This window comes from Schistocerca piceifrons, chromosome X (assembly GCF_021461385.2).
Source record: "Schistocerca piceifrons isolate TAMUIC-IGC-003096 chromosome X, iqSchPice1.1, whole genome shotgun sequence".
NCBI classification, from domain to species: Eukaryota; Metazoa; Arthropoda; class Insecta; order Orthoptera; family Acrididae; genus Schistocerca; species Schistocerca piceifrons.
Window position 1 is genome coordinate 394,231,820 of NC_060149.1, and position 27,454 is coordinate 394,259,273.

At 36.5% G+C, this 27,454-nt stretch overlaps 1 protein-coding gene across 1 annotated transcript in view; it reads right to left on the reverse strand.

The window, feature by feature from the left end:
• Positions 1 to 8,053: 8,053 nt before the first annotated feature.
• LOC124721090 (dual specificity protein phosphatase CDC14C-like) overlaps positions 8,054 to 27,454 on the reverse strand; it is a 245,174-nt gene continuing 225,773 nt past the window's right edge. Inside the window, 3 exon segments of the mRNA XM_047245902.1 lie at positions 8,054 to 13,787; positions 26,180 to 26,337; positions 26,339 to 26,390. Coding sequence (XP_047101858.1) covers positions 13,739 to 13,787; positions 26,180 to 26,337; positions 26,339 to 26,390 — 259 coding nt within the window. The 3' untranslated portion in view covers positions 8,054 to 13,738.

A 27,454-nucleotide genomic window follows, 5' to 3' on the forward strand; every position in this document is an offset into this window, starting at 1 on the left:
ATACAGTGTGGCGATCCGATGGCACGGTGTCGATATGGCGAATGCCCGGTGAACGTCATCTGTCAGCGTGTGTAGTGTCAACAGTAAATTTCGGAGGCAGTAGTGTTATGGAGTGGTCCTGTTTTTCATGTTGTTTTGCGTGGCACTATCACAGCACAGGCCTACATTGATGTTTTAAGCACCTTCTTGCTTCCCATTGTTGGAGAGCAATCCAGGGATGGTGACTGCATCTTTCAACACAATTGAGCACCTGTTCATAATGCACGGCCTGTGACAGAGTGGTAACACGACAACATCCCTGTAATGGACTCGCCTGCACAGAGTCCTGATCTGAATCCTATCGGCCACTTTTGGGATGTTTTGGAATGCCGACTTCGTGCCAGGCTTCACCGGCTGACATTGATACCTCTCCTCAGTACAGCATTCCATAAAGAATGGACTGCCATTCCCCAAGAAACCTTCCAGCACCTGATTGAACATATGCCTGCGAGAGTGGAAGCTGTAATCAAGGCTAAGGGTGGGCCAACACCATATTGAATTCCAGCATTACCGATGGAGGGCGCCACGAACTTGTAAGTCATTTTCAGCCATTGTCCAGATACTTTTGATCACATAGTGTATCACATAGTCAATACCATTCATCCATGGATAATATCATTTTAGCATCAAAAAATTTTGAATTTTGAAATACTGCTACTGGACAGAACTCACAATCAGTGTGAGCAACTTTGAAAAAAAAGTGTATAAATGACTATGCTGAATTTGTAGCCAGAATGAACAAGGGAATGACCATTTCTGATTGTGCTCGTCAACTTAAGTGAGGGCAATAGGTGTATACTGTAAGACATGATGTGTCGACCATTACATTGCTATTAGGTACAATCATGAAGAATTCGACACGTCCGTATACGAGACAATAACCGTTTTAAGATAACAGCTCGAAACAAAGTGGTTATCAGCCTGATGAAAGACGAGGTAAATGGTTCACAGATTGTGGGATTTAGGGGGTTCAGATCTAAGATGTACGGCTACCATATAGATGCAGTTTCAACCCAGAGCTGAGATAAGGGTTTGCATGATGTGGCCTCAAAGGATCTCATGATCAAAGAGTACAAGAAATGCCTCCTCGAGGGTGTTGGTGCAGCTCCCACATAGTGTTTGTATCAAGAAGCCATGAAATGCATAATGCACTGCAGCTGAAAGTAGGCCTGTCATGTCATGATGACAAATGGTTCATCTATGGGAATGGTATTGGTACCATCCTGTACTCACACTGTTCACTGGAGTGATTGAGTGCGTGGCTGTGTATTTATTTGCAAATAGCTGGTGTGTCTGAGTCTGTGCATAATGGTTTGATAAGCCATTTGTCATGTGGGAGAGAGAGCATGAATGTCTCATTGCACGCTATGTGCACATATACAGTGTCTGTACACTGTGTGTGCTTGCAAGAAGTGTATATACATTTGTGTGGGTGTGGGGGGGGGGGGCTTTTTCTTCCCTTGCTGCTGCTAGTTTCCCATTTCCCATGTATTCATTTTAAACAGAACAAAAATCATTGCTCAAATATTGGATATATTGAAAGAACTGTGTATATTGTAAACAGAAAGAGCTGATTGACTGAAATGTAAATATACTGTAAGAAATACTGGATGCACTGAATGACCATATGGGAAACAGTACTTCAGTTCCAGCTTTAATGTACCTGGTAGTCATAAGCAATTAGAAAATAATACTTTGTAAATAGAGCCAGTGTGCGTATGTGCAAATACAACAACAAAAAATTGAAAATTATTATATATAAGAAAAAAATTGCTTGGTAAAGATTGTTAATAAACTACAACAACAAATGATTGTAAATAAAAATACAATGTATGTATCTCCAAGAAACAAATTGCCTTGTACAAAAAAATTTTAAAAATGTTAATACACAACAAAAAGTGTAAAAAATGTACTTCAAAAGTGTAATTTTTCATAATAAACAATAAGTTATTTTTTATATCATTGTTATTATTTACAAATCCTTTCACTGCAAAGTACAACTGACATCTATTTAAGGATCTAGGGATATTCACAGTAGCTTCTCAGTATATATACTCTCTTATGAAATTTGTTATTAACAACCAAACCCAATTCAAAAGTAATAGCAGTGTGCATAACTACAATACTAGGAGAAAAGATGATCTTCACTATTCAAGATTAAATCTAACTTTGGCACAGAAAGGGGTGAATTATACTGGCACTAAAGTCTTTGGTCACTTACCAAATAGTATCAAAAGTCTGACAGATAACCAACAAGTATTTAAGAAGAAATTAAAAGAATTTCTGAATGACAACTCCTTCTACTCCATAGAGGAATTTTTAGATATAAATTAAGAAAAAAAAAAAATAAAAAAATAAAATAAAAAATAAAGAAAAACAAAAAAACACAAAAAAATAAAGTTGTTATATTAACTTAAGTATGTTGTTAAATTAACCTAATTATGTCATATATTGGAAAATTCGACTCGTTCCACATCATTACGAAATATCGTATTCATGATCCATGGAACTAGTATTAATCTAATCTAATCTAATCTAATCTAACCTGCTCATGCAATAACTGAACTATACAGAGAGAAAATTATTGTTGATAATGTGCTATTATTTATAACAAACCTGCACCTCTCTCCCATGGTGCTGACATCAAATGTAGAGGCCGACACACAATTGAGCTAGTTATAAAGTGTGATAAGGGGGAGGAGAATGGGCTACTTGATCCTAATTGGTCTCACTCGATGATTGGGGTTTCCTGCCAATTTCATATCATGTGAACAGTATTGAGTCCACTTGCATAAGATGTATGGGTGGGACCAAGTGACCACTATCAAGGTACATCATGACCTTGAATATAACTAGCACAATAGCCTGAGGGGGGGAGATCCACTGGATGACCAATTCCTGGTGGTGCCACAGGAGAGTGTGAGAGCACCAAGAAGTCCCAAGTGGGCAGCCTGACAGTGGGTGTCCTTATCAGTGTAACTTGATTCTCAAGGTTGTCATCTCATTCTCTTCTTACTATACTACTAATATAATCAATTGTTACACAGCTGTGGACACTGCAGATGACTCAGACTTAGAAATTGATCCAGAAGATAATGAGTTGTCAGTGTAATTTATATGGTATGGGTCAGGACAGAACTTGTAAGCATGTGATTTTTTAACTACTTTCAGACATTTGCTTAATGTCAACTTCGTAATCACAGTCAATGTAGTCATTAGTTAGTTTTCTTTTCTGCTTTGTTATAAATATTATGATTTTTTCCAGTATTTACTGATAATATATGCACATCTGTCTCTGTAGCAGAAAAACAGTGGGAACAGATGACAAAACTCGGTGAATACGAATTATTTCATGTTATACCAAGTGGGACTTAAGCCAAATATTTCAGGGATTGTCAAAAATGTACTCTTTGGGTAAAAACAAACTGTGATAAAAAAGGATTTTGAATATCTGCTATGCAAAGGAAGAAAAGTTTTTTGTGTTTTTTGAAAATAATGTTCTAGTGCTCTCACTGCATTCTGCTTCTGCACACGTCATTTATCAATGATCTTACTTTTTATGTCATTATGAAAACATTTATGGGATCTAATTTAATAGTCCTTAGCCATGATGGGAGCTTCTATTTTATTAATATTGCTGTTATCATATACGATGAGATTCTGCTGTTGGCATTAGTAATGATGGCTTTCTCTGATTTAATTTTTTATGTAAGTCAATATTATTTGACACATTTGTATACTACTGTTCTGTTAATATCTTTCTAACTTTAACAACAATCATATTTGTTTGCCGAGCAAAGTGCGCAGTGGTTAGCACACTGTACTCGTATTCAGCAGGATGATGGTTCAAATCCCCATCTGACCAACCAGATTTAGATTCTCTGCGATTTCCTAAATCGGTTAATGCAAATACTGAGACAGCTCCTTTGAAAAGGAATGGCTGATTTTCTACCCTAACCTTCTCTAATCTAAGCTTGTGCTATTTCTTTAACAGTCTCGATGTCAATGGAAGTTATATTAATATTCTTTTCTTTCTTCTTTCTTACTTATTTAAATTTATCCTTTATGTCACCACCCGAGTTGCAAATTTATTTTTAATTTCAACACAGTTACGGAATCTCTATGAATAAGCTGGCAATAGTCTTAGTTATATTGCACTTATTCATTTTAGCTACCTCAATGCGTACTTTTGATTCAGAGATAATTTCTTTAAGTTTTTGGACTCAGTTGAGGACACACATTATACTGAAACCATTTATTTAACATAACCTAGTCAATGAGATCCGGGTGAGGATCACTAACTCACCCGAATACTTACTTTCTAAGCCTGCCTCCCCCCCCCCCCCCCCCTCTCTCTCTCTCTCTCTCTCTCTCTCTCTCTCTCTCTCTCTTCCATCCTCCTACATTACCTGTAGAGATTACAAATCTTTTTCCTTATGTCATTGGTACATAGTTGCAGCACATTCAGTTACATATAAATGAATGACTTGTAGGAAATGATTAAGTTGATACTGGGTCAGAACACTACAAAATTCTGATTGTGTTCGTGCAGACTATGATTTGCATATTTACATTTTCAGTTTGCTCTTACCCTAGCTATGTATTTTTTTGTAGAATTAATTTTAGTATGTTTTAGGCAATTTTGTCTCTAATTTTCGAAGTACTGTAAGACCTGACTTAATCAGTTAAAAAGACACGCAATCCTTACCAGTTCATTATAAATTTATGTCTATTTAGCAATATAAATATGCAAATATAATGTAATGTATATAATGTATAATACAATCAATAACTAATTATTTTTTGTTGTAATATAAATAAGCAGTTAGATAACTGGTTTTTAGTCATTGAACAACCACCTGCAAACCTACAAAAAACAGTGACACAATTATCAATAAGATTCACTAAATCACTTAAAACCTGTCTCAAGATATTTTTTTTAAAAAAACACCAACACTGATTTCCTCTTCCAACTTAGTCGCTTCCCAGAATGTGTGCCTATCGAATCAAAATGATGTTAAACTTGGTATACTTTACTAAGTAAATTTTCTATCTAAATATGTACAGAAGGATGAAATTAAAAAAAAAAAAAAAAAATGATTATAATCTCAAGCAAGCTGATAAACCATGTTTGTCAAACTTGATCCCTATTCAACCATTAATCAAATGTCTTTATTATTGAAGCTCTTGACATGTGTATGAACCATATTCTGGTTATGCATGGAAAAATTGTACGGAATTAAATCAGTTATGAGGAGGATCAACTTCGTACACTCAGTGTATATGTCTGGAGGTCTACCTCAATAAGCTGAAGAGGCTGTTACAGCAACCGTAGTGGAAACAGTGTAAAATCAACTGCAAATTGAGGTGCACGTTTGAAAAAAGTGCCTGTCGGTTGGGCTCCAAGATCATTATTGTACCACTCCAGCAACCAGCTTCAGAAGTTTGAGGAAATCAGCCTCACACTCAGAATTTCAGTTATCTGCAGCACTGTCCTCAGAACTGATTATGGCCCCTGGAAAGGTTCCCCTAAATGGGTTTTGGTTGCACTACACATAAGTGACTGCTACCCAGGTAGCGGACTGTGTGTGGGGTGTGCACAGGGAATTTTTTTAGAAAAGTGACCCTCCATCCATTTTAGGCAATGACATGTGTAGAAGACCCCAAAGAATTAGAGTAAAATCCAATAAAATTCCCCCACGAATGGGTCTATTAAAATTCTTTTGATCAAGTGCCAAAGCATTTTCAATGTAGTGGTGGGGTTTGAAGTGCTCTTAAACAGCAGAGCAGCTCAATACTAGATACATAAAATGAACTAAAACCCGAAATTGATAGCAGTGAGCGTTTCAGGGTAAGTGGGTATTGAAAGCATAGGCTAATGGTGAATGGAGGTGGTGTATATGTAGTGGCAGACAATAAACTAAAATCGACCGAGATAGAAACTAAAGCTGCAGCTGAGATTGTTTCAGCAAGACTCAGTATCAAAGGTGGGCATAAACTTATAATTAGATCCTACTATCAACCACCACCACACTCATCCCAATACATAACCAAAAACTTGTCGGTTCATACATTCCCAAATCATACTGACATCGTAAGAGGCTTTAGTTATTCAACTCCATTGTTCGATGATTTCAAGTTTTGTGAGTGCTGAGCCTCGAAACACAACATTCGGAACGGTAGTACAGCATTTCTCTGGAAACTACGTAGAACACACAGTTCACAGGCATACTCTTGATGGAAATGCAATAGATCTAATGGGAATAAATAGACCTACACAAGGATGTCCACACTGAAATGGTATCAGTGACCATAGGGTGGTGGTGGTAGCCATGGTAGCTAAAACACGTAGAAAGATTAATGTGATCACTAAAGTAAATAAAAAGGTAGCAGTGTCATATCAAGGAGGAACCTGAAAACCATTTAGCTCTGGCCAGAAGCATGTAGAGAAACTGTAGCTCAGGTTTAGAAAAATAACTGACCAAATACCGGATATGTAACTAGTAGAACAGATCATGATGGGAGGAGCCCTCACTGATGTCTGTAAGGAAACTTCTGAAGAAACAGGAATTTCTGCAGCACAGTAGTTGTAAAACAAAGCATAGAGAGACACTAAAGAAACACCTTTGACTGCCAACAGAGAAATGTGTGAAGCCTTCAATGACTATCATAGCAGAATCTTACTTAAACAATCTCACAAAAGTCCAAGAAATGCGAGTCATATATGTGTCAACAATCCTGCTTTCATTCAACAGTTTACTTCAGAGAACTAAGGCAAGAACCTACTGGTTGAGTCAGAAATTTGGTCACTCATTTGTGATAATGAAGTAGAATGCAAGAGCAAATATGCATCGTTTGTGAATAACACAAGTGAGGCATTTGGAAGTTTAGGGAGGCGCGGGGGGGGGGGGGTAGCTGGGGGGATTGATACGTAAGACTTTGCTGAAAGAGTAGAAGAAGGGTAATAGTTTTTTAACATGAGGTGTTCTGTCACTTCAGAGAAGCATCCTCTGCTTCTTAAGTTGTTAAATATCACAAAGAAGAGTGATAGTTCCCATAGAAACAATCTGTGGTCAAGGGAACCATACAGTGTGCATGATTACTAAGTTTAAGAAAAGCAGTCTCTCTGGTGTAAATGATGTCTTTGTCCCCACAGTGCTTTCTAATAAGAGTGTGTAACCTATATTTGAAAGGTGTTGATCAAGTAATTCACTCATTTGTTCTTAAATCTGGAGTTCTTGTTTTATTTGGACGTAAATTGCTACCAACATTCCAAAGGGCCAAACTTGTGTGAACACACCTGGCTGCCTGCTTGTTTGGTCACATTTATGTGACACATGCTCCTGTAACAAGTGCACACTGTGAATGGATTTGGAATGCACCAATGCCTTTAAATGTCCCATAACCCAGAAATCTAAGGGATTAAGGTCAGATGAACAGGAAGGCCTTGCTACTGCATCTCCTTAAATAGCCCACTGTTCATTATATGTTTATGTAAGGTACTGCCCTACAATATGTAGGAAATGAGGTAGTGCCCTCTCGTACATAAAAACTGTTGTCTTTCTGCATGGGCAACATTCTCCAATAGTGGGGTTAATTTGTTGTGCAGAAATTGTTGGTAACTGCACTTGTGTCAGCCTTAACCCCTGTCCACATATTGATACTACAGTGGCCCAGGAAAATTCATTGATTCACATCTGCCAACTCTGTGTATTAAAAAGAAGAAAATTTGGCTGAATCATGTGGCATAAAAAGAAAAAGAACTCTGTCAGTCTGTCGTATAAAGATCATTTCAATAATACACTTCCTGGTGTTGCATATTTCACAAATATGTGTGTATTATGAAAACTTAGTAAGTACTATGTCCTCAACTGCCTGCTCAGCAGCACTTCTTTTAATAGTAAATTTGTAATTGTTTCATGTTAACAATTACAATATAACAGTGAAAAGCATGATGGATTTCAACAAATACATGGAATAGTTGTGATTAAAAAAAACATCAAAACACTTGTTAACATATAGTAGTATATTTGTCTTTCATTTTTATTACCTTCACAACAATGCAAGTAATTTGCCAGGTAGACTATTACCAAAATTAAGACAGTTAGGTGGTTACAATACAGTTTAACTAAGCTGTTAACTGTAGTACCAGGTAATAAATGTTAAATTTGCAAAATATAACAAATGTCACATAACAGGGATGCTATAAAACACCATCATATTCCAAACAATTAATAATTTAAGAATGGCTGACAACATTTTGAATCTTTTACTGGCGTTTATTTATTACAGAAACAAGTTTCTAGTTTACAATGGTATTATGTGAAAAATCAGTTTGTAAAGGAAATAAACACCAGCAGAGCATTCACAGTTTTGTCACTTTTCCCCATAACCCCAGCAATACCAACACATTTTCCATAACACAACTACCAAGAAGAGAGCAGGGGGGTACTTTATGCAAAAAAATTGTTAACTATTATTGACAACATACTTTTTAAATAGGTACTGACAACATAAGCAGGGTCCAGGACCTGAAAATATCATTTAGCCCGGTCTTAGGAATACCGAGGCATTTTCAATAATGTGTGCACAAAGGGGAAGGGGACTTTACAAAAACAATAAAGAATTTTTTTTAAAAAAGAATGTCATTAACTTTTATTCATAACACACTTTTTAAATATATACTGCTGTGTAAGACGGGTCCTGAACCTTAAAATATGAACGTGACATTTGTTGTGAAGTCACTACCCAGAATTAACTACCAACAGAATTAAAACATTTACAAAATCTAGTATAAGAAATTATTACTTTTTTTCAAAATTTTAAAATATATAGTACATGTCTAGATTCTGATATTTACAAAAGGTGGGCACAAAGTACACCCCCACCCCCTCGGTATTGCAATGGTTAAACATAAAATTCGTACATGAGAAGTTACTAAAAGACTCCACTAACATAATAGTACCTTAGTATTTCAGAATTATTTCTGGGGAAAATAAGATGTTTCACTTCAGCAGTTTCATTCAAACTGAGCAGATCTGCTTTTGTAACCGTATTACCACACCCAATGCTCAATTTGTAAAAAAAGAAGAGAGATTCCGGTAGTGTGACCTCCCAGGAGGCTTTTTTTTTTAATTTAGACATTTTAAAACATTATTTTAATGCTTTTCTCAGCATTTTAAAAGTGTGAATGAATACAACATTTGTTTTTTACTGCTTCAATCACAGCAAAAATTCTATCGTACCACATCTCATTTCGTCACAGGTACTGGTACGACGTACCAGTGGGTACCGTCACAAATCAAGCACTGACCACAACTGCATAAAATTACAAACTTATAAGTCATATTAGTCATCACTTAATCATTGCTTCTGTTTTTGGCACATAAAATTATATCTATGAGCTGTCATCACTGCCAAGATTCACAGAATTTAAAACTTATGTTCTCCTCACTGCAATAACATACTGCCATCATGACCTATAACTAGAGCTGATTTTTACTGATCTTTCTAAGATGTTTTAAAATCTACACTCTTTTTCTTTTCTTGTATTGTGGTTTAGAATACACAATACAAATATATACCATAGGAAAAACAACTTGCTTATAATACTAAGGTATCAAATTAGGTGTATACCAGTTTGCCCCAAATGAGTGTGATTTTATTATTTTATAGCTAATGATAAAAAAGGGATAAAGTAAAAAAAATACATACTTAGAGTATTAGGACCCAATAACAAAAAAGTTATAAAAATCTTGTCAGAAAAACAATAATGAAAAATATAAACACAGAGATCTCCATTTATAACAATACATTCTGTATACATAAAGAGAATAAATCAAAATAAAATTTCACCTAAATATAGTTAAAAATCATAAAAGGCTGCAGCCCACCAAATAGTACATAAAAATCCTTCATCTGGGAGAGGAGATTGAAGGGAACTGAAATTTTCAGGCTGAAGCATGGAAGTCACCAGACAAATAACCTTTTTTTTTCTCTTCATTTAATTGTGATGCAATCTAATATCAAGTTCAGCTACATACGGAATCCATTATTCCTCAGCAGTACTGCTCTCAACATTTCCAGAGTGTCTTTGGCTAAACACAATTAAGTTAATAAGCTGATATACATGGTGAACCAAAATATGTGCACCCTGATGCAATAGTGTGATTACTTGGACACTAACAGTACAGAAATGTCTGTAACAAAATTTCGGCCCACGCATATTTCTCCATTTAAACTGCCTCCTAAGAGATCCATTTTCTGCTGCTAAAGTGCAAGGGATGAAATTTTGTTACACACATATTTGTTGTTAGTATGCAGTCCGAGGGCACAAATTTTGGTTCATCCTGTACAACTCATTGCGAAACAAATTAAGTACAGTATGTACTGCATAATACTCTCACAAAGCTCTACAGTTTTTCCACACATTGTGTTCCTTTTCAAACTCAAAAAAATATACTTTAATCCTTTTCATTCTACTTAAAATAGCTGCCTACTTACTTTTACCAATATAATATCAGCCAACTTATTACCTTTTTTCTGAATCGTCAATAATAAAATGAGTGTACTGAAATATAACAATAAATCAACAGACCTCTGACTCAGGCTTCTAAAAAGGGTTCTGGCAAGAATTAATAACACCACTGAAGTGAAACATATTCAATAGAGTGTTTAATTAGTGAGTTTAAGATGTTCAGTGACCTCTTTTTTTTCTAAACTGTTTACCCAAAACAAAAACAAAGACCATGATGAGTTTTATATTGTGTCACCCTGACAGTGATTAATATATTCTGTCAAATACCCACATGGTAATAAACAGGAAGTAAAATTATTAATAATTTGATTAAAGCAATAACAAGAGTAGAATATTTTTACTACTGAAGGTAGCATCCAACATATTTTCTAACTGAAACCACATAAAATATACAGTGCCCCTCTTGACCTAATACATCTCCCGAAAGTCACAGGAGGCTGTCAAGGGCAGCACGGGAGGATGCATGTAAATGAGATCGACACAAACTGTGGCACTTCGTCATTGTACAGAAGTTTTAAGGTACTTGGAAGCAAAACACAGATAGAATGTCTACAAATAATAGTGTATAATCTAGTCCACTTACAAGCCAGAAACAGGTTGCATGGAGGGTATGTGAACTACAAAATAACCTGTGAAGATGCTCGATGTACAACTTTTTATCTCTGTCAGGTTACACATGAACAGACAGAAATAATGTCAACTGTGAATGAAACATATATGAAAGGCAAAACTGGTATGGGTTGGGAGATATATAAAAAGCATAAATTGATGAAATGGGGAGTATGCTTTATTTGGGGAAAGAAAAATGAGAAATGAAAGTGAAACACAAGGATGTACCAACAGAACTGTACACTCAAACCAGGAAAAAGTGGAAAAACTCAGGAGAGATTCTTTCCTTTCTCCCCCTTTCCCTTCAATTTACATAATACATCAATTGACATTAAAATGATGATGAAGAAGATACATAAGATATGACAGTCGTATACATTATGCAACAAAATATATAATATTATATATGAATGAGCTACTGAAGAAATGAAAAAGAAGGCAGAAATTGGGGTAAATGATATTGCTAAAAGGTTGTATGAGAAAGAGGGATGGGGTTCCATGAGTGGAGCAGAAGACCACAATATAGAAATACAAAGTGATAACCAAAACATTTAAACTATGCAGTGGGGCTAAATTTTTGTCTAGTTGAACAAATATGAAGGCTAAACTGATCACCGCAGGAGAATGAATTCCGTTACACTGGTACTGACATGATCACATTATTAGAAGGGATCAATTGTGGCATAGAGAATATCACACTGAAGCACTAAACTCAAAGATGAAACTGCTCATAAAAAATTATATTTTTGTTCTTTGCAGCAAAGTAATAAAGCAAAAATTGAGACAAGTAGTTGTAGCTGAATTGTAGCATGATAAAATGGAACCCCAATGGAAGTGAAAAGCCCAGATGTAAAATAAATGGGAGAAAGAACTGAAACATTACATGCAAGGACACACAGTAAAGTTAGAGTAATAATGAAAAAACAAAGGAATCATGAAAATAAAAGACTTAATCTAATTGTAGATGAAATAATAACAAAATTACTAAGTGTGTTTAGTAACTAATAAATCAAAATAAGCAGATATACAAAAAAAAACAGTACAAATAAAGCCACCGCAAGTCGAGGACATAAAATTTTTTCGGAATGAATCAGTAGAGCACCACAAAAATACAAAAGACTTTAAAAAAAGTTTTAGAGTAAAATTGCAAAGAACATGGGAAGGAACAGTAAAAAGATACACAAAGTTGAAAATCCATGCTACTACTGGAGTAACAAATGAAAATCGATATCACTTATAAGAGTACTTCACTTTACCATGTCTAGTGAAGGTCAACAGTGGCTGATAGGTTTCATTTAGTTTACAGTATTACATCACAACAGTTAAAAGAAATTTTATAGTTGAGTACAACCACAATGGCTGCAGTCATGTACATATTAAGAAGACATATAAGTAGGCCTTGTGGAAGAGTAACTCGTGGAACTTATGTAAGCAACAAAAGTGCGGCTGGTAAAAGCTGTACAGAATACTTACAAGGATATTAAAATTCCCTGCAAGTAGCAGAACACTGATAAATCAACAATAAAAATAATGAAATGTATCAGAATATGTTTACACCAAACCTGTACATAACAAATACATCCAGGAACGTCTATGCAGGGAGATATGAAGAGGGGTCTAAGAAGGATATAGGAAATTAAGAGGCTAGAGTATGATAAGGAACCTGAAGATGTATAGTTGCAATGGGTGGAGGGACATGTACGAAAATACTGAACTTTCATGGGATGTCACAGATGGTGAGATCAACACCACAGAACTTGCTCCCTCCCACATTTGTCCCTTTAAAAAAATAACTCCAACCCCCCATGTTTTTGCCAGAACAGCAAGCGCATGTGTTCTCTCTCTCTCTCTCTCTCTCTCTCTCTCTCTCTTTCTCTCTCACACACACACACACACACACACACACACACACACACACACACACACACACAGAGAGAGAGAGAGAGAGAGAGAGAGAGAGAGAGAGAGAGAGAGAGAGAGAGAATGGGGGGAGGGTCAATAACATAAAACAGGTCCAATATAAAAAATACTGATTCCTTAAAACTTCAATAAAATTCCACATGTGTGGTGGTTGGAGCACAAACAAATTACATTATATCTAAAATATTTTAAAATTATGTGTACACCGAATTATCTCTATAAGTACAGACCAGTGCACGTCTACATGATCAGGTTTTTTGCTTAATTAAAAGCAGCTGCTCATTTTTTTACAGAATACATCAAAATTTTAGTATCTGATTCACATTCTGCTTTTAATGGTCCTTCGCAAACACTCAGACCACATACTACATTACAATCCAATAACGTATCACCTAAATTTTCACTTTGAGGAACCTGAACCACAATATGTGCGAAGGAACCACATTTCTCAGTATTAACAGGTGGACGACAAACGGATTTCGTTGAACGTGATGACTGTTTTTCTCCAGAGGAACTCAAGGCGCGTTTGGCATGTTCGTGCCAAGTGCTGTCTTCTCTAATCTTTACAGTCTGCTTACTTTTACTTGGAACGTGATTAGGTATCTGGCTCTTCTTCCTGGATATGCTGGTTAGTCATCTCATGAAGGATGTTTTACAAGCTCGAGGAGAAGAGATGCGAGCACTGAAATATTTAGACAAAGAATTAGGTTTATTATAAGTCAAAAATTTTGTACAATTTACCTGCAAATTCCAGATCACTCAATGTGAATACGTCTATACCATTACCACACATTATTATTATTATTATTATTATTATTATTATTATTATTATTGACTCTAATTGTATTCATTTTGATGACTTTAATGTTCTTAGCTATTCATGTAAACAATAACTCAGGCTCGGTGTCAAAACAATAATTGGTGTTAAAACTTAATGTCTCATGAATTAAAACAATGCTTAGAAGCTTAGAAATGAGAAGTAATTTGACTCTGCAATCTCAACTACAGAAACACAAAATAAACAACTGAAATTTTAAGTTACCCAACTGTATACTGATCTAGAATCTCTTAAGTTAATGAAAGCACATGGTTGCCTATTTCAGAATCAGCACACTACTATGAGCTACAAAAACTCTTCTGCAGTTTGTCTCTTTCAACAGTTATACTTCACAATAGACTACTGACAGTGGATTTATGTTTTCAAAACAATGTTGTTCTTAGACATGGAACTCCATTACACAATGATGGGAGAAGGAATTCAAATGTTAACTTGCGCTTCACTGAAGAAACCATTGTGATATTTTCAGAACAAGATTCATGGAAACCAATGAAAAACTTAAAAATCTGTTATGCTGAGATGAAAATCTGACCCCTCACCCTACCACCCAAAAGAACCAAGTGTCTTAAACAAAATGTGATCTTAAATTTCTAGGTCACCTGCAAACGAAGCAGACATTTATCTTGCACATATAGTTCAGCCAATCCAAATTTACTCTGAGCCACCAAAAAATTATTCTCTAACAGGACCATTTGTTAACTTTGTCACAAAAACCAAAATGTGATATGGAGTACCTCGGGACTCAATAAAAATGATATACCATTGTTAAACACTTTAAAAAATTAAAACTCTGCAAAACTAGTCAATGTTTGGTGTAAAAATATCCTGGAGGAATGAAAGGATTTTTGTTTAACAAATACTGCCTCACATGTGGTCCCCCACCCATCCTTTCCTACAGTTTAGCTATAATGGTGAATAAATGTTATAGTGTTCTCAGTTTTTTTTAACAAGGGTTGGAAAAAAATATGGAAACACCTGAAGAAGATTTTGATTAAAAATAAGAGGATGACAGCTGCAAATATCACTGTAGACCTGAATTTTGCACTCGTGAACCCTGTCAGCACCAAAACAACAAGAAGGGAGCGCCACAATCAGGGAATTGCAGGGTAAGCTGGAATTCCACAACCATATATCAGTGATGCAAATGCCTACAATGGGAAAAAGTGGTGCTGGAGCCATAAAACCAGTACTATGGAACAGTGGTAGAAAGTCAATTGGTCAGAGGAGTCTTGTTTCACACTGTTTACACTCCTGGCAGAGTTTATATACAAAAAGTGAAAAATATTTATTTATTTGTGTTCCTCTATTTTTGCCCACATGCTGTATGCACAAGTGTGTGAGCAATTATTTCCAAAAAGTCAGAACTTACTTTGTACCATTAAAGACACAAGAAAACTTTCACACAACAACAGATGTGCTGAAAGATGGCATGGTGTAGTCCTGGCACACACAGAAGGTTCCCAATTATTGGTTCTAACACTTTAAATGACAAATGTCAAGGTGATATATGGACAACCAATACTGATGTGGAATGCATACCTTGATGTGTGTGTACTGGCTGTAAAACAAACGTGTGTTCACACAAACATGAGTTTTCCTTTTCACGATGAAGGGTGCTCAACAGTGCAGTTATTGACAGTTTTCTAAAATAATGTAGGACAAATATGGCTGAAATGTCTAAAATTATAAACTCCATTAAAGTCAGATTCACTTTCACCCATTCACATTCAGCCCTCGACAACACCGATTGTAAAATGTTGAACACCATCTCGATCTTAATATACGTTGTTAAAATTTAGACAAGGTTGTTCCAACTTCAGTGCTCGCCAATGGGCACAGGCGAGCAGGAGCAGACAAATAGCTGACACACCGAGAGTCAGTCTGCTGGACACAGCCTACGTAATTGTACTGCCCTGGGTGAGAGCGTAAGTCAGTAATGGTCAAGTTGCTCACACAAAATGTATGCAATAGGACTACCTGGGAACTAATTCCTGAAGGGCAAGCTTTGGAACAGCCAGATATAGACAGTTTAATGTAATCAAGGCTACAAGCCTTGGGAAAATTTAATTGTCTGACCACTTGGCAAAACTCCCTAAGCCTGTCATGGAAGATTAATGGATAAATTAACATCTGCTCTCATGCAAAATTTGTAGCCCACAAGCATTGCTCATTGGTGGATTCTCTTCTGAGCTGATCCTGCCAAGTTTGTAGGGATGGTAAAGAAACTTTCCCATGTCCTTAGTAGCTGAAAGGAGGAGGTATCATGGCCACTGTTTTGGCTTGACTGCCCTCAACTTAATGTCTGTCACTTTCTGACATTCTTCTTTGCATTGAGAAATGACCGTGTCTCAACAGCATGACGCCCGCATGAAGGTAACACAATGTGCTACAGTATTATCCATGCAGGATTACTTAGCTGTCACATCCGTTACTTTATTTCCTTTGACAGCAATGTGTCTTTGCAACCTTCCCTGATCTTTATACTTGGAGAAGAAAATCATGAATTATCACAACTTGTTTATTAGCTGTGTGCATGCATTGTATAGCTTCAAGGCACTCTGGGAGTAGCAGCGGATCAGAAATTTCACAGCATCAATATAAAATAAGCTTCCATAGCACGTAGTATACATTGAAGGTTTCAACTGTAACCAAAGTGCAGGCATTACATTACATTTATGAAGTTAAGTGCCAGGGGTCAACCTTCGTATTAGCTTACTAAATACAACTGTGAATGGCCTCAGAGAGCTGAAATGTTGTTCGCCAGGCCATTCATACAATGAAGTGAAAAAAGTCATGAGATACATCCGAATATTGTGTAGGTGTAGTGCACCAACTCGAGATGGCATGGACTCAACATGTCATTCAGTGGAAGACCTCTGCAGAAATATTGTGCCATGCCACATCTATAGACATCCGTAATTGTGAAAGTGTTGCCTGTGCAGGATTTTGTGCACAAACTGACATCTCAATTATGAATTCATGTCAGGTGATCTAGGTGACCAAATAATTCACTTGAAATCTCCAGAATGTTCTTGAAATCAATCGCAAACAACTGTGGCCCAAAGACGTGACGTCGTCATTTGGGAACATGAATGGCTGCAAATGGTCTCTAAGTATCCGAATACAACCATTTCTAGGCAATGATCAGTTCAGTTGGACAAGAGGACCTATCCCATGTAAACACAGCCCACACCATCATGGAGCCACCATCAGCTTGCACAGTGCCTTGTTGACAACTTGAATCCATGGCTTCGTGGGGTTTGTGCCACACAAAATTCCCACCTCCAGCTCCCACCAACTAAAATTGGGACTCATCTGACCAGGTCACTGTTTACCAGTCATCCAGGGCCCAACAAATACAGTCACAAGCCCAGGAGAGGCGCTGCAGGCGATGTCGTGCTGTTGGCAAAGGCACTTGCATTGGTTCTGCTACCATAGCCCATTTATGCCAAATTTTGCCACACTGTCCTAACGGATATGTTTCCCTTATGTCCCACATTGATTTCTGTGGTTATTTCATGCAGTGTTGTTTGCCTGTTAGCACTGACAACTCTACACAAACACCGCTTCTCTTGGTCATTTAGTGAAGGCTGACTGCCACTGTGTTGTCTGTGGTGACATTTAATGCCTGAAATTTGGTATTCTAGGCACACATTGACACTGTGGATATCGGAATTTGAATTCCCTAACAATTTCTGAAATGGAATGTCCCACGCATCTGTCTCCAACTACCATTCTGCATTCAAAGTCTGTTAATTACAGCCATGCAACCATAATCTCACTGGAAACCTTTCCAAATGAATCACCTGAGTACAAATGACATCTCTACCAATGTACTGCCCTTTTATACCTTGTGTAAGTGATACTACTGCTATCTGTATATGTATACTGCTACCCCATGACATCTGTCACCTCAGTATATAAATATTTTACAGAGTTGTTGTGCAAGCATATTTCCTTGGCATTCTCAATTTTTCATCTAACACTACGGATCATTGATTACAATAGCACTGCGGTCAACAACTCTTATTACATCTCACTGTGTTTGGGCTTATAGCTCTACATTATCCTTGCGCAGTCCATCTGCTTTTGACAGTTAAAAAGATAAATCGACTTAATTACTCAAAACAACCAGTTTCCACAATTCTTCTTCAAGATGTCAATACTTAGTGATGAACAACTGCTCAGCTTCAGTTGCTAAATTAATTCACAACTCCTCCTTTAAAGGCATGGGGGAATTTGCTAATGGTCTGCATATATTTCTTTCTAAACTTATAAAAACTTTATTTCTGATAATTTTTTGAGATAAAATGGTCTATTACTTTGCATGCAGTGGAGCAAGTTCTCGTATATTTCTCTAATAAGTTTGCATCTATTTTGGAGAACTATGATTCCTTACTAGACCCCTTATTACAAGAGCAAGTCTACCACACTACTGAACTACTTTGCCAAATTGGGCTCTCTCTGTAATCTGTCAACAACCCACTTACTTTCCTGTAAGATTGAAAAATGCTCTGGTAGTGTCTATTTATATAAGTGGACATACACTGATGAGCCAAAACATTAAGATCACTGCCCACTACAAGACTGTATGCCACATGGTGCTGATGCAGGCACATGATGCGGTAAGGAAAGTACACAAGTGGAACAGATACAGTTGGAGACTCATTCTAGCAATGACATGGGGAAATCCACTTGCGTAAGGGCTGAGTGTTGTGGCCGAGTGCCTGAGAACGAGCATCTTGAAAACAGTGAACCTTGGTGGCTGTCTGCATGGTACTGTTGTGAACATCTGTGGAAAGTGTTTGAAGGACAGAGAAACCACAAGTAAGCAACAAGTATTTGCACATCCACACCTCATTACAAAACATGGAGGTTGGACACTTGCACGATCTATACAGCAGGTTAGGTGTCAATCTGTGGCAAATTTCTTGACATGGTTCACTGTCAGTGCAAGCCAAGTGTTTCACAGCACCTGTTTCAGGACACACTGTCGAACATGGGGACCTGCAACAGATGATCTCCACACATTCTCGCGTTGACCCAAAAACACTGTCAATTACGCTAGCAGTGGGCACAGGATCATCGACACTGGATCGTTGAACAACAGAAACTTGTCATCCAGTCACACAAATCACATTTCTTGTTACACCAGGTCGATGGTCGTATCTGGGTTAGCCACCATTCAGACAAACAGCTGCTAAAAACATGCACCGTGTCACAGGTGGAGGCAGTGTTATACTATGGAATACATTTACCTGGGCTGTGGACTATGTGAACTTTACTGCTGACTACCTGCACCCCTTCAAGTGTCATGTCACACACACACACACACACACACACACACACACACACACACACACACACACACACACCTTCAACGAAAGAATTGAAGAACTGCCCATGTCTAAGTAAGTAATCCAACCTGCTTGTGTAGTGCAGCAGGCTACCATGCAAGACAGGGAGGTGAGCCAGACCCAGATCAAATTCGCACAGTGGATTAACGAAAATGGGCTGGTAACCAACCAGCCTTAATGTTGTTTTTAGGCAGTTTCCCACACCTGTTTAGGTAAATGCTGGTCTGGTTCTCAAATTCCACCTCAGAGAATATGGTACACAAGCAGTTAAAATATGATAACACACAGAGCAATGTTTACATGGTTCACAGACAGATGGCACATCTGTAACCTTGGTTACCTTGATGACCATGATGTCAGTAAGGGCATCTGACCACGAAGTTCAATAATAATAATAATAATAATAACAATAAGTATAAGTATAATAATAATAATAATAATAATAATAATAATAATAATAATAATAATAATGGTGATGATGAAACTTCTTGGCAGATTAAAACTATATGCCGGACCGAGACTCGAACCTTCGCCCGAGTTCGAGTCTCGGTCTGGCATATAGTTTTAATCTGCCAGGAAGTTTCAAATCAGCGTACACTCCGCTGCAGAGTGAAAATTTCATTCTGGAATAATAATAATAATATATTATAAAAAAACTATGAAATCATCAAAAAATCAGACCCCACACTATGCAGGATAAATGCGTGGGAAAAGAATTGGAGTGTAACTAAATAATCTCTAACTACATACTTTTGCATCATTTAAATTATTTCAAAGGTTCTTGAGAAAGCAGCCTACCTCAGAATTGAGATTCACTTACGCAACAAAAAAAAAAGAAAAAAAAAAAAAAATGATCCTGAGCATTACATCCTGTCTTTTTTAGCATTTTACCTAATCTTTCCATGGCTAACCAGTCTTAAAAATGGTTAATACAGTAACTATCAATCTAACAACATCCATTTTATTCAATTTCAAATGAAGGTCCCTGGTACTTACTAGACATAGTATAATATGTAAAATTCCTTCATGTTCACATGGATGCGAAGGAAAACTAATGAAACATGGTGATAAACTGGTCAAAAATACTTAGGTGCCTGTTTTCCCTCCTTGGTAACATAATCAGATAACCTTCTGCAGCAATGCAGCTGAAGTCAATGAAATATTTGTTCTATAAAGGTGAGCATTAATAATTTGATGCAGAGCTGATAACTGAAGACCTCGCTAAGCCTTCTTCAATGATCTAAATATTAAAAGGAAGTGTGACATACACAACATCCATACAAGATCCTTTTAAATTTCCATACAGCCTTCACATGCATTCCTGAGTAGAATACAAAGACAGAATTGTTTATCATCCACACTTAAATGTAGCTTGTGAAACAAAGGTGTACGGGCATGGATGGGCAGTTGCATGGCCCCTGCATGCGCGCATGCACACGCACACACAGTGTGCATTAGAAATGTTTCAAATATTTAATAGTATTACTCAAATTCTGAATTAAATTGGAACCACTATTTCTCTATGTGATAATTTTGCATAATTTGAGACATAACAATTATGTTTAGCTGGATTAAGTTTAAGGCATGTTTATGCAAAATTTAATTATTTTATATGGGTAAAACCTTTAAAAAGAATTACTTATAAAAATTACAAGAAATATGATGTTCAGTGTGAAAAAATATTGGATAATACTGGTGCAACCACACCACATAATGTAAGTCATGAATGAAAAATAAATTACAAAGACACCATGCTGCTTTACACAATGAAGCAATGTTTTTTAATATAGTCTATACAAGGGTTAAATTTATCTGTATTACAATGGAAGTAGAAAGAATGACTAAAGCAAAAAGTGAAGTTTCATAAACCCTATTGCCTTTACCACATATAAACTGAAAGAAAGACAGTATTTGCCCCCATTAAACCTGGTTTAATTAAAACTGAAGTGTGAAATGTGTTACACTCCAACAGAAACCATGTCTACCACAAAAATTCCCTGATTTTCTTGGAGCCGGTGTTGGTGGGAGCCATAAAAATACACTGTAAGGCAGAGCGTACGTTTCCTCCTCATTAATGATGAATCCAGTATATACATTGGTCAAAACTATTACTGAATCAGATAAAATTGTGGGAAGTGTTGGCCTATCATCATGGTTATAAGATTATAAATGTTCACGCTGGGCAAGGTATTCCAATAATACCTGCACACAATGTATCATATCATCCAGTAACACCTTGGGAATAGACAATGCAACCCATTTAAAGGACAATGCACCTATGGCATCAGCATATGGCACAGCTAAAGGTTGGAGGGTCTAGTCTTCATATTTTCAAGTGAAAGAAAAACTGCACTGGGTAATGTGGAAGGCAGTATGCCTGTGAATGCTGACAGCCGCCACAGCAAATTTGAGCTGTTTCATTGCTGTGTCTCGTGTCCTCCCCTAAAGCAAATGTGTCAGTTGTCAGATTCAGCACTAAATAGTAACCCTTAAGAAAATAAAACACAGTCCCATTTGAGTGCTCCTCTTCTTTACCCAATGTTTGCCACCACTGAAGGGCTGTTTCACTGATGGAACACATTCCCTGTGCCTTCGTGCACAAAGATTGCGATTGCGAAAACAGTAGCAAACAGGCTGGATTTATTGCGTTGTCACGTTGGTGTTTCAGAGGATCATGAAAAGTTGCACTCTTCTGTCTATTGTAATAAGTTGCAGACAGGAGATGATGACTGCCTCTGGATGTAACTGCTTACACATGGCTTCAGCCTGATCGTCATACATACCTTCCATTATTTAAAACGGCCCATGATCACGAAGGTATGCCATAGATTGCCTCTGCACCTTCAAAAGTCTATCCTATCTACGGTTCACAAAGGTAGTGATTCAATAGTCAATTCACTGCTATTCTACACCACTTTTATATGTATTGCAGTCAACAATAGCACTGCTAACTCCTAAACTTCCAACACTAGAATACCTCCCACTAATGTGTAGGGGCAAAATTCACATCCAATTTCCTTTGTTTGTAAATGATTAGGCGTAAAAATTTAAAAGGTTGTTGTTACGTTATGTACCTGAAGACCAAATCTTAGTGCTTTGACACTGGCTGTTTAAAAAAGAGTGGTGATTGGGGAGCTTTATGACTGAAACTTTTACTTTTGTTTTTCTTTTTTCACAGTGGTATTTGTTTGTTTTCTTCTTTTAGATTTATTAAAAGGTTTCAACAAATGATTGCTTCTGATGAGAAGCAGCAGCATTTTCTTGCCTGTGATACAGTCCTCCTCTGATCTAAGGTGTTTCTCAATATTATTTTTCCATTTCCCTCCGAATTCAATGATTACAAAATCTGAAGAGGATTGATTTCAACCTTTCATGGGCCTTCAAAGTCATGTGACCCACACCTTATAGCACTGCAGAAGGAACAGACAAGTTACTTAGTGTAGATGTAGGACCACAAAAAACCATGTGCAAGTTAGGTTAGACTTTCAGTTTGGTTGAAATACATTGAGCAATTTAGTTTTCTGATTACTACATTGTAGAGAGCAGACACTATAAACTGGTAGTCGGCCGTGAGCATAAACAAGCTAGAATATGTCCACTAGAAAAGTGAGGAATGGTGGGAGCAAATAAGCTCCATCTTCCTTTTGCAGGGCAGCCAGCCTACACCCATGTTCTGTGATTCCATGGCAGCAGAACTACACACAGTCATAGGGTCACTGATCCAACCTGGTGTTGTGAGGGTCGTAATCTAACTCTGTGATGGACCAGGCTTAATCTCTTCACTCATTTCAAAACAAGAAAATACAACAACAAGCAACACACGGCACCTAGCACTCAGTATCAGCTCTTGCACAACTGCTTGCTAAGACTGGCAGTATCATAAAGGAGACAGACCATTGAACCACCCACAGTTGCTGTGGCATGGGCTTTGCCTGAGGATGTCCAGTACCAGTAACTGAAAATTGGTTACCTTTTTTTTCTATTTACATGCAGATAATAAAGTATTTCAAACTAAAAATTGGCTACACTTTTGATATTCCTGTGCAGAAAATAAAGACATTTCAAACTATCTCTGATAAAATAGTTCATCTGGATACAATTTACTGTGAAATACTATTTATTAGGTAATTTTGCATTCTTGCATTTTAAGGCAGAATTCATATCTATCGCAAATGTGAATTTTTCAGGTGCCTACTAATAAGTCTCATGTTAATGTGATCAGTGAGTGAGCTGAATGTTATATTTGCTGTACGCTTCTAATAATACTACCTAATTGTTTTGACCAATGTAGGAGAAAGAAATGAACCACCTAAGGCGTGCAACGTTAGGACAGATCAGATATCTGGCTTTCACCACAACTAGTCAACACTTTACAAAGCTCTTTAAAGAACCAACATGGTAAAAACAACTACTATTTATACTATAAAAACTAAAATAGAGCTCCCCACTTTTTTTCCGACAAAAACATAACATTACATCCAATCTCAATAGTCACTGCAGGAGTCAGAAGAAGCCCTTACCATGGATTTAATGTGGTTTTGTCTTTTCCTCGAGAAATGAATCAAGTCCTAGTCAGAATTCCAACATACTCATGAGGTTAGCCTGTTAATGCTATACATATGAATTATATAGTATATTTTATGCATGAACAGATGATTTATTGTTACTTTAGTTGAGCATTTTTAGTTTCAGAATATATCATGTATAAAGAAGAACTGCTCTTTAATTACCTTGCCACTCAAATCGGGGACAGCACACCTTTATTTATTTAATCTGAAAATGGATTAAATATTTTGTAATATCTGCCACATATCAATTCACAAAATGTAATTGTTAAGTCCTGAATAAAACTGTGTGAAAGGCTGAGATAGGCCTCTCAATAGTATAAACAGCTATAATATAAGACAGCTTGTAATGCAACATTGTAACAATCAAGGAAAAAGTAAATGAAAATTTCTTCCCTCACCATCGAGATGGTTTAACATAACAGATTTAAGTATTATTTTCAGAAAAAATCTATACAAGCTATTTTAAGCAAATATATGAGAGATAAATTATTTTAAAGCTGAGTACACAGATTCTACCACTATTTTAAGCACTCTCCATATACAGCTGAAAAAATATTTTTAACATTACTAACTGGGATTACATTTTCAGACAGTGGCAAGTGATCTGTGTGTTGAAAGCTGCATAAGCAAACAGAAAATCTCTTCTTCGCAAAAGCTAAAATTTTAAAAGGATAATGAAGACAGCATCTGGCAACGGCTATCTACATTGATTGGATGGCGTACATGGTGGAAAAAACTAGAAAAGCATGTCAGAGTCTCCCTTCCTTTCCACAACATAAGCACTGCTCTACACCTGCAACACTACAAAAAGGCCTCACTCAGCAAGACGCAAGAACAAAACTAGGCTTTCAGAGAATTTTGCTTTCTCGGAGCACATATTACCACTGTTACCTGTCAGCTCAGTACCCAACATGTTTTTCCGGTGCAAGTACACTTATTCATTACTACATTGGCACCACAAGCATAATGAGTATACTGAATAAAAATTACTTTTCATTATATCCTCTGTGTTTGCATAACTGACCTATTACTTTATTATTTATGCAAGAACAAAATGATGTCCGGTTCTTTTACTAATAATTACAGAAACTTAGTAGTGGTGTTTAACTGGGATTGTTGGCCCTTCCTATTGATGCCAAAAATTCTATACAAAAAAAGGCACATCACATCAGAAAATTTTTCTGTCTTTTTGTGAGTACTGGTACATGGGATCACAGTCACTACATCAATCTTATAAACAAAAATATGTCTATGAAAGACCACACCAGTCAAAACTCATGTAATTCTTATAAAGCATTAAAAAAAGAATAAAAAAACAAAAAACATTACACTGAAAATGTGAGTAACATTATAAATGAAGAGGAAGTTAATTACCGGGTAAAGTGTTAGTGATGCACTGCGAATGCACACTACACAAATGTGCAACTGACATCAATGAGCTTATCAGAATTCCTCTCCAAGTCAAAAACCAAATGCAATGGACAAATGAGAAAAAGGTCAAAACTTTTGGCAATGAGTTTGTGATTTATTTATTTGTCATGTGAACCTCACACTCAGTTATTTTGTTTGATGACTTTTCAGTTAACTTATGGGATCTTGTAACTTGCATATGTTTGAGCAGTTACTGCTATCATTCTTTTTGTAAAATCTAGTATAAGTCTCATAGGTAAATACACTCATGAACACAAAAATATACTACACACAATCATCCTGCAGACCTGACAGTAATCACTCAACCACCACCACAGAAAATTACAACTGTTCTTAGTGAAACCTTAAAAACATTATACGAATGTCATGTGCTATAATTCCATTCAAAAGAATGACATCACAAATTAAAACCTCGTAGAAGCAACAAAACTAATCGTAAAATTGGTTTATTATAAATTTCATCTTTTAATGCCAACAAAATAGATCAACACAGCAGTACATTGGTGTTAAGAACAAACTGAGCATATGTGAAGTACAGCTGCATAACAAAATTAGCAGCTTTCACTGCAATATAAAAAGTAATTGCTCCACACAATGAAAAGCTTATAATTTCAGCTGTGTTAAAGCCACCACACAACCACAACCTATGACTCTTTTTATAGCAGAAACAACATTGCTATAAAGCTAAGATTAATTGCCAGTTAGATGTGTTGAAGATATAGCATCTGAACTAATAACAGCAGATGATACTAAACTACACGATGTCATACACTCTACAAGCACTGAATGTTGCCAGCATTAGGAAGGTCAAACTGGATGGCAAACATGCCTAACAGTCAATCATGCAGAAGCACAGCCTACAAGAATATTGTGCACTTACTGACGAACAGTATGAAATCTGCTAACTCGGTCCGCGCTGCGTACGGTCATATCGAGGCTCGATGCTGGGGAGGAAGGGTTAGAGGTTGTTGCAGGTGTAGACTTTGCAGCAGCACGGTAACTGGTCTTATGGGGTGGGAAAGCAAGATTTACCTTGCTTTATATTCAATGATCGATTGGATCCGTACATTGAATTAAGAAGCCAGGTATTTCTAAGAAACAAAAGAAGGTGGTGATGAAACTGGCATCCCATACAATGTTCAAATATAGTTATATCAGCTTATTTTGCTTATGGCAACTACATCAGCAAACAAAGATTTTTCATTTACAAACATGTGATTTGATATGACTTGTCATAAACACGTAAGCAGTTTAAAGAAATCCTAATAATTTCGATAAACCTTCAGTCACCAGTTTTGCAATCATTCAAAAATGTGAACAGTCTTTTACTGTAACCGAGATCCTAATACTGTAAAATTTGACACAATCACCTTATTATCAGAAACAATGACACAACCAAAATATATCAATTTAGCTAAAGGAAACATGTAGTGGAAGGAATGACATAAAGGATCAGTTGACAGCTACTGCAAACCCATCACACACAGTAATACATGCACAACTTTTCAAACAAATATGAGAATAAATGTACTACAGTAAAAAAATCACATAAAAATCCACATCAAAGAAATTACAATCATACAAAACACAAAACCTTTTATTCTAACAACTAAAATGTCTTAAAGGTTTACCTTCAACAACATTTTTAAATCTAAAATCTACAATTTGTTTATCACAGAGGGTACATACAAATTAAGTATATATAACTTCATTTCACATTAAGCAGGCAGCATAATGCAGTAAATGTCCAAAGAAAAAATATAATTATCCTTTCTAAAATATCAAACACATGATATTACTAAAACATTATCTTGTAGATACCCTAAATTACACTTGAGTCCATGAGCAAAAGTGATCCTAGCCCACCCTCGACATACTGTCTGTTATCACACTACCGTGAAGAGATGTTAAGTAATGAACTCTTCAAAGATTGAATCGAACAACAGTCACATCTGGACATTCTTGTTCAAAGTTAACAGCAAAAGATAGAGTATTTATAGCACCATAAGAGACCATGTAATGCATATTAAATTTTTAGCTGCTCCCATTTGTTCTCAATTAGGCTACCCTACTGTAATTCACAGGTCCATCACAAAGCAACAGACAAATCATGATACTTTCAGAATTCACAGATGCTGCATAACTATTACCATAT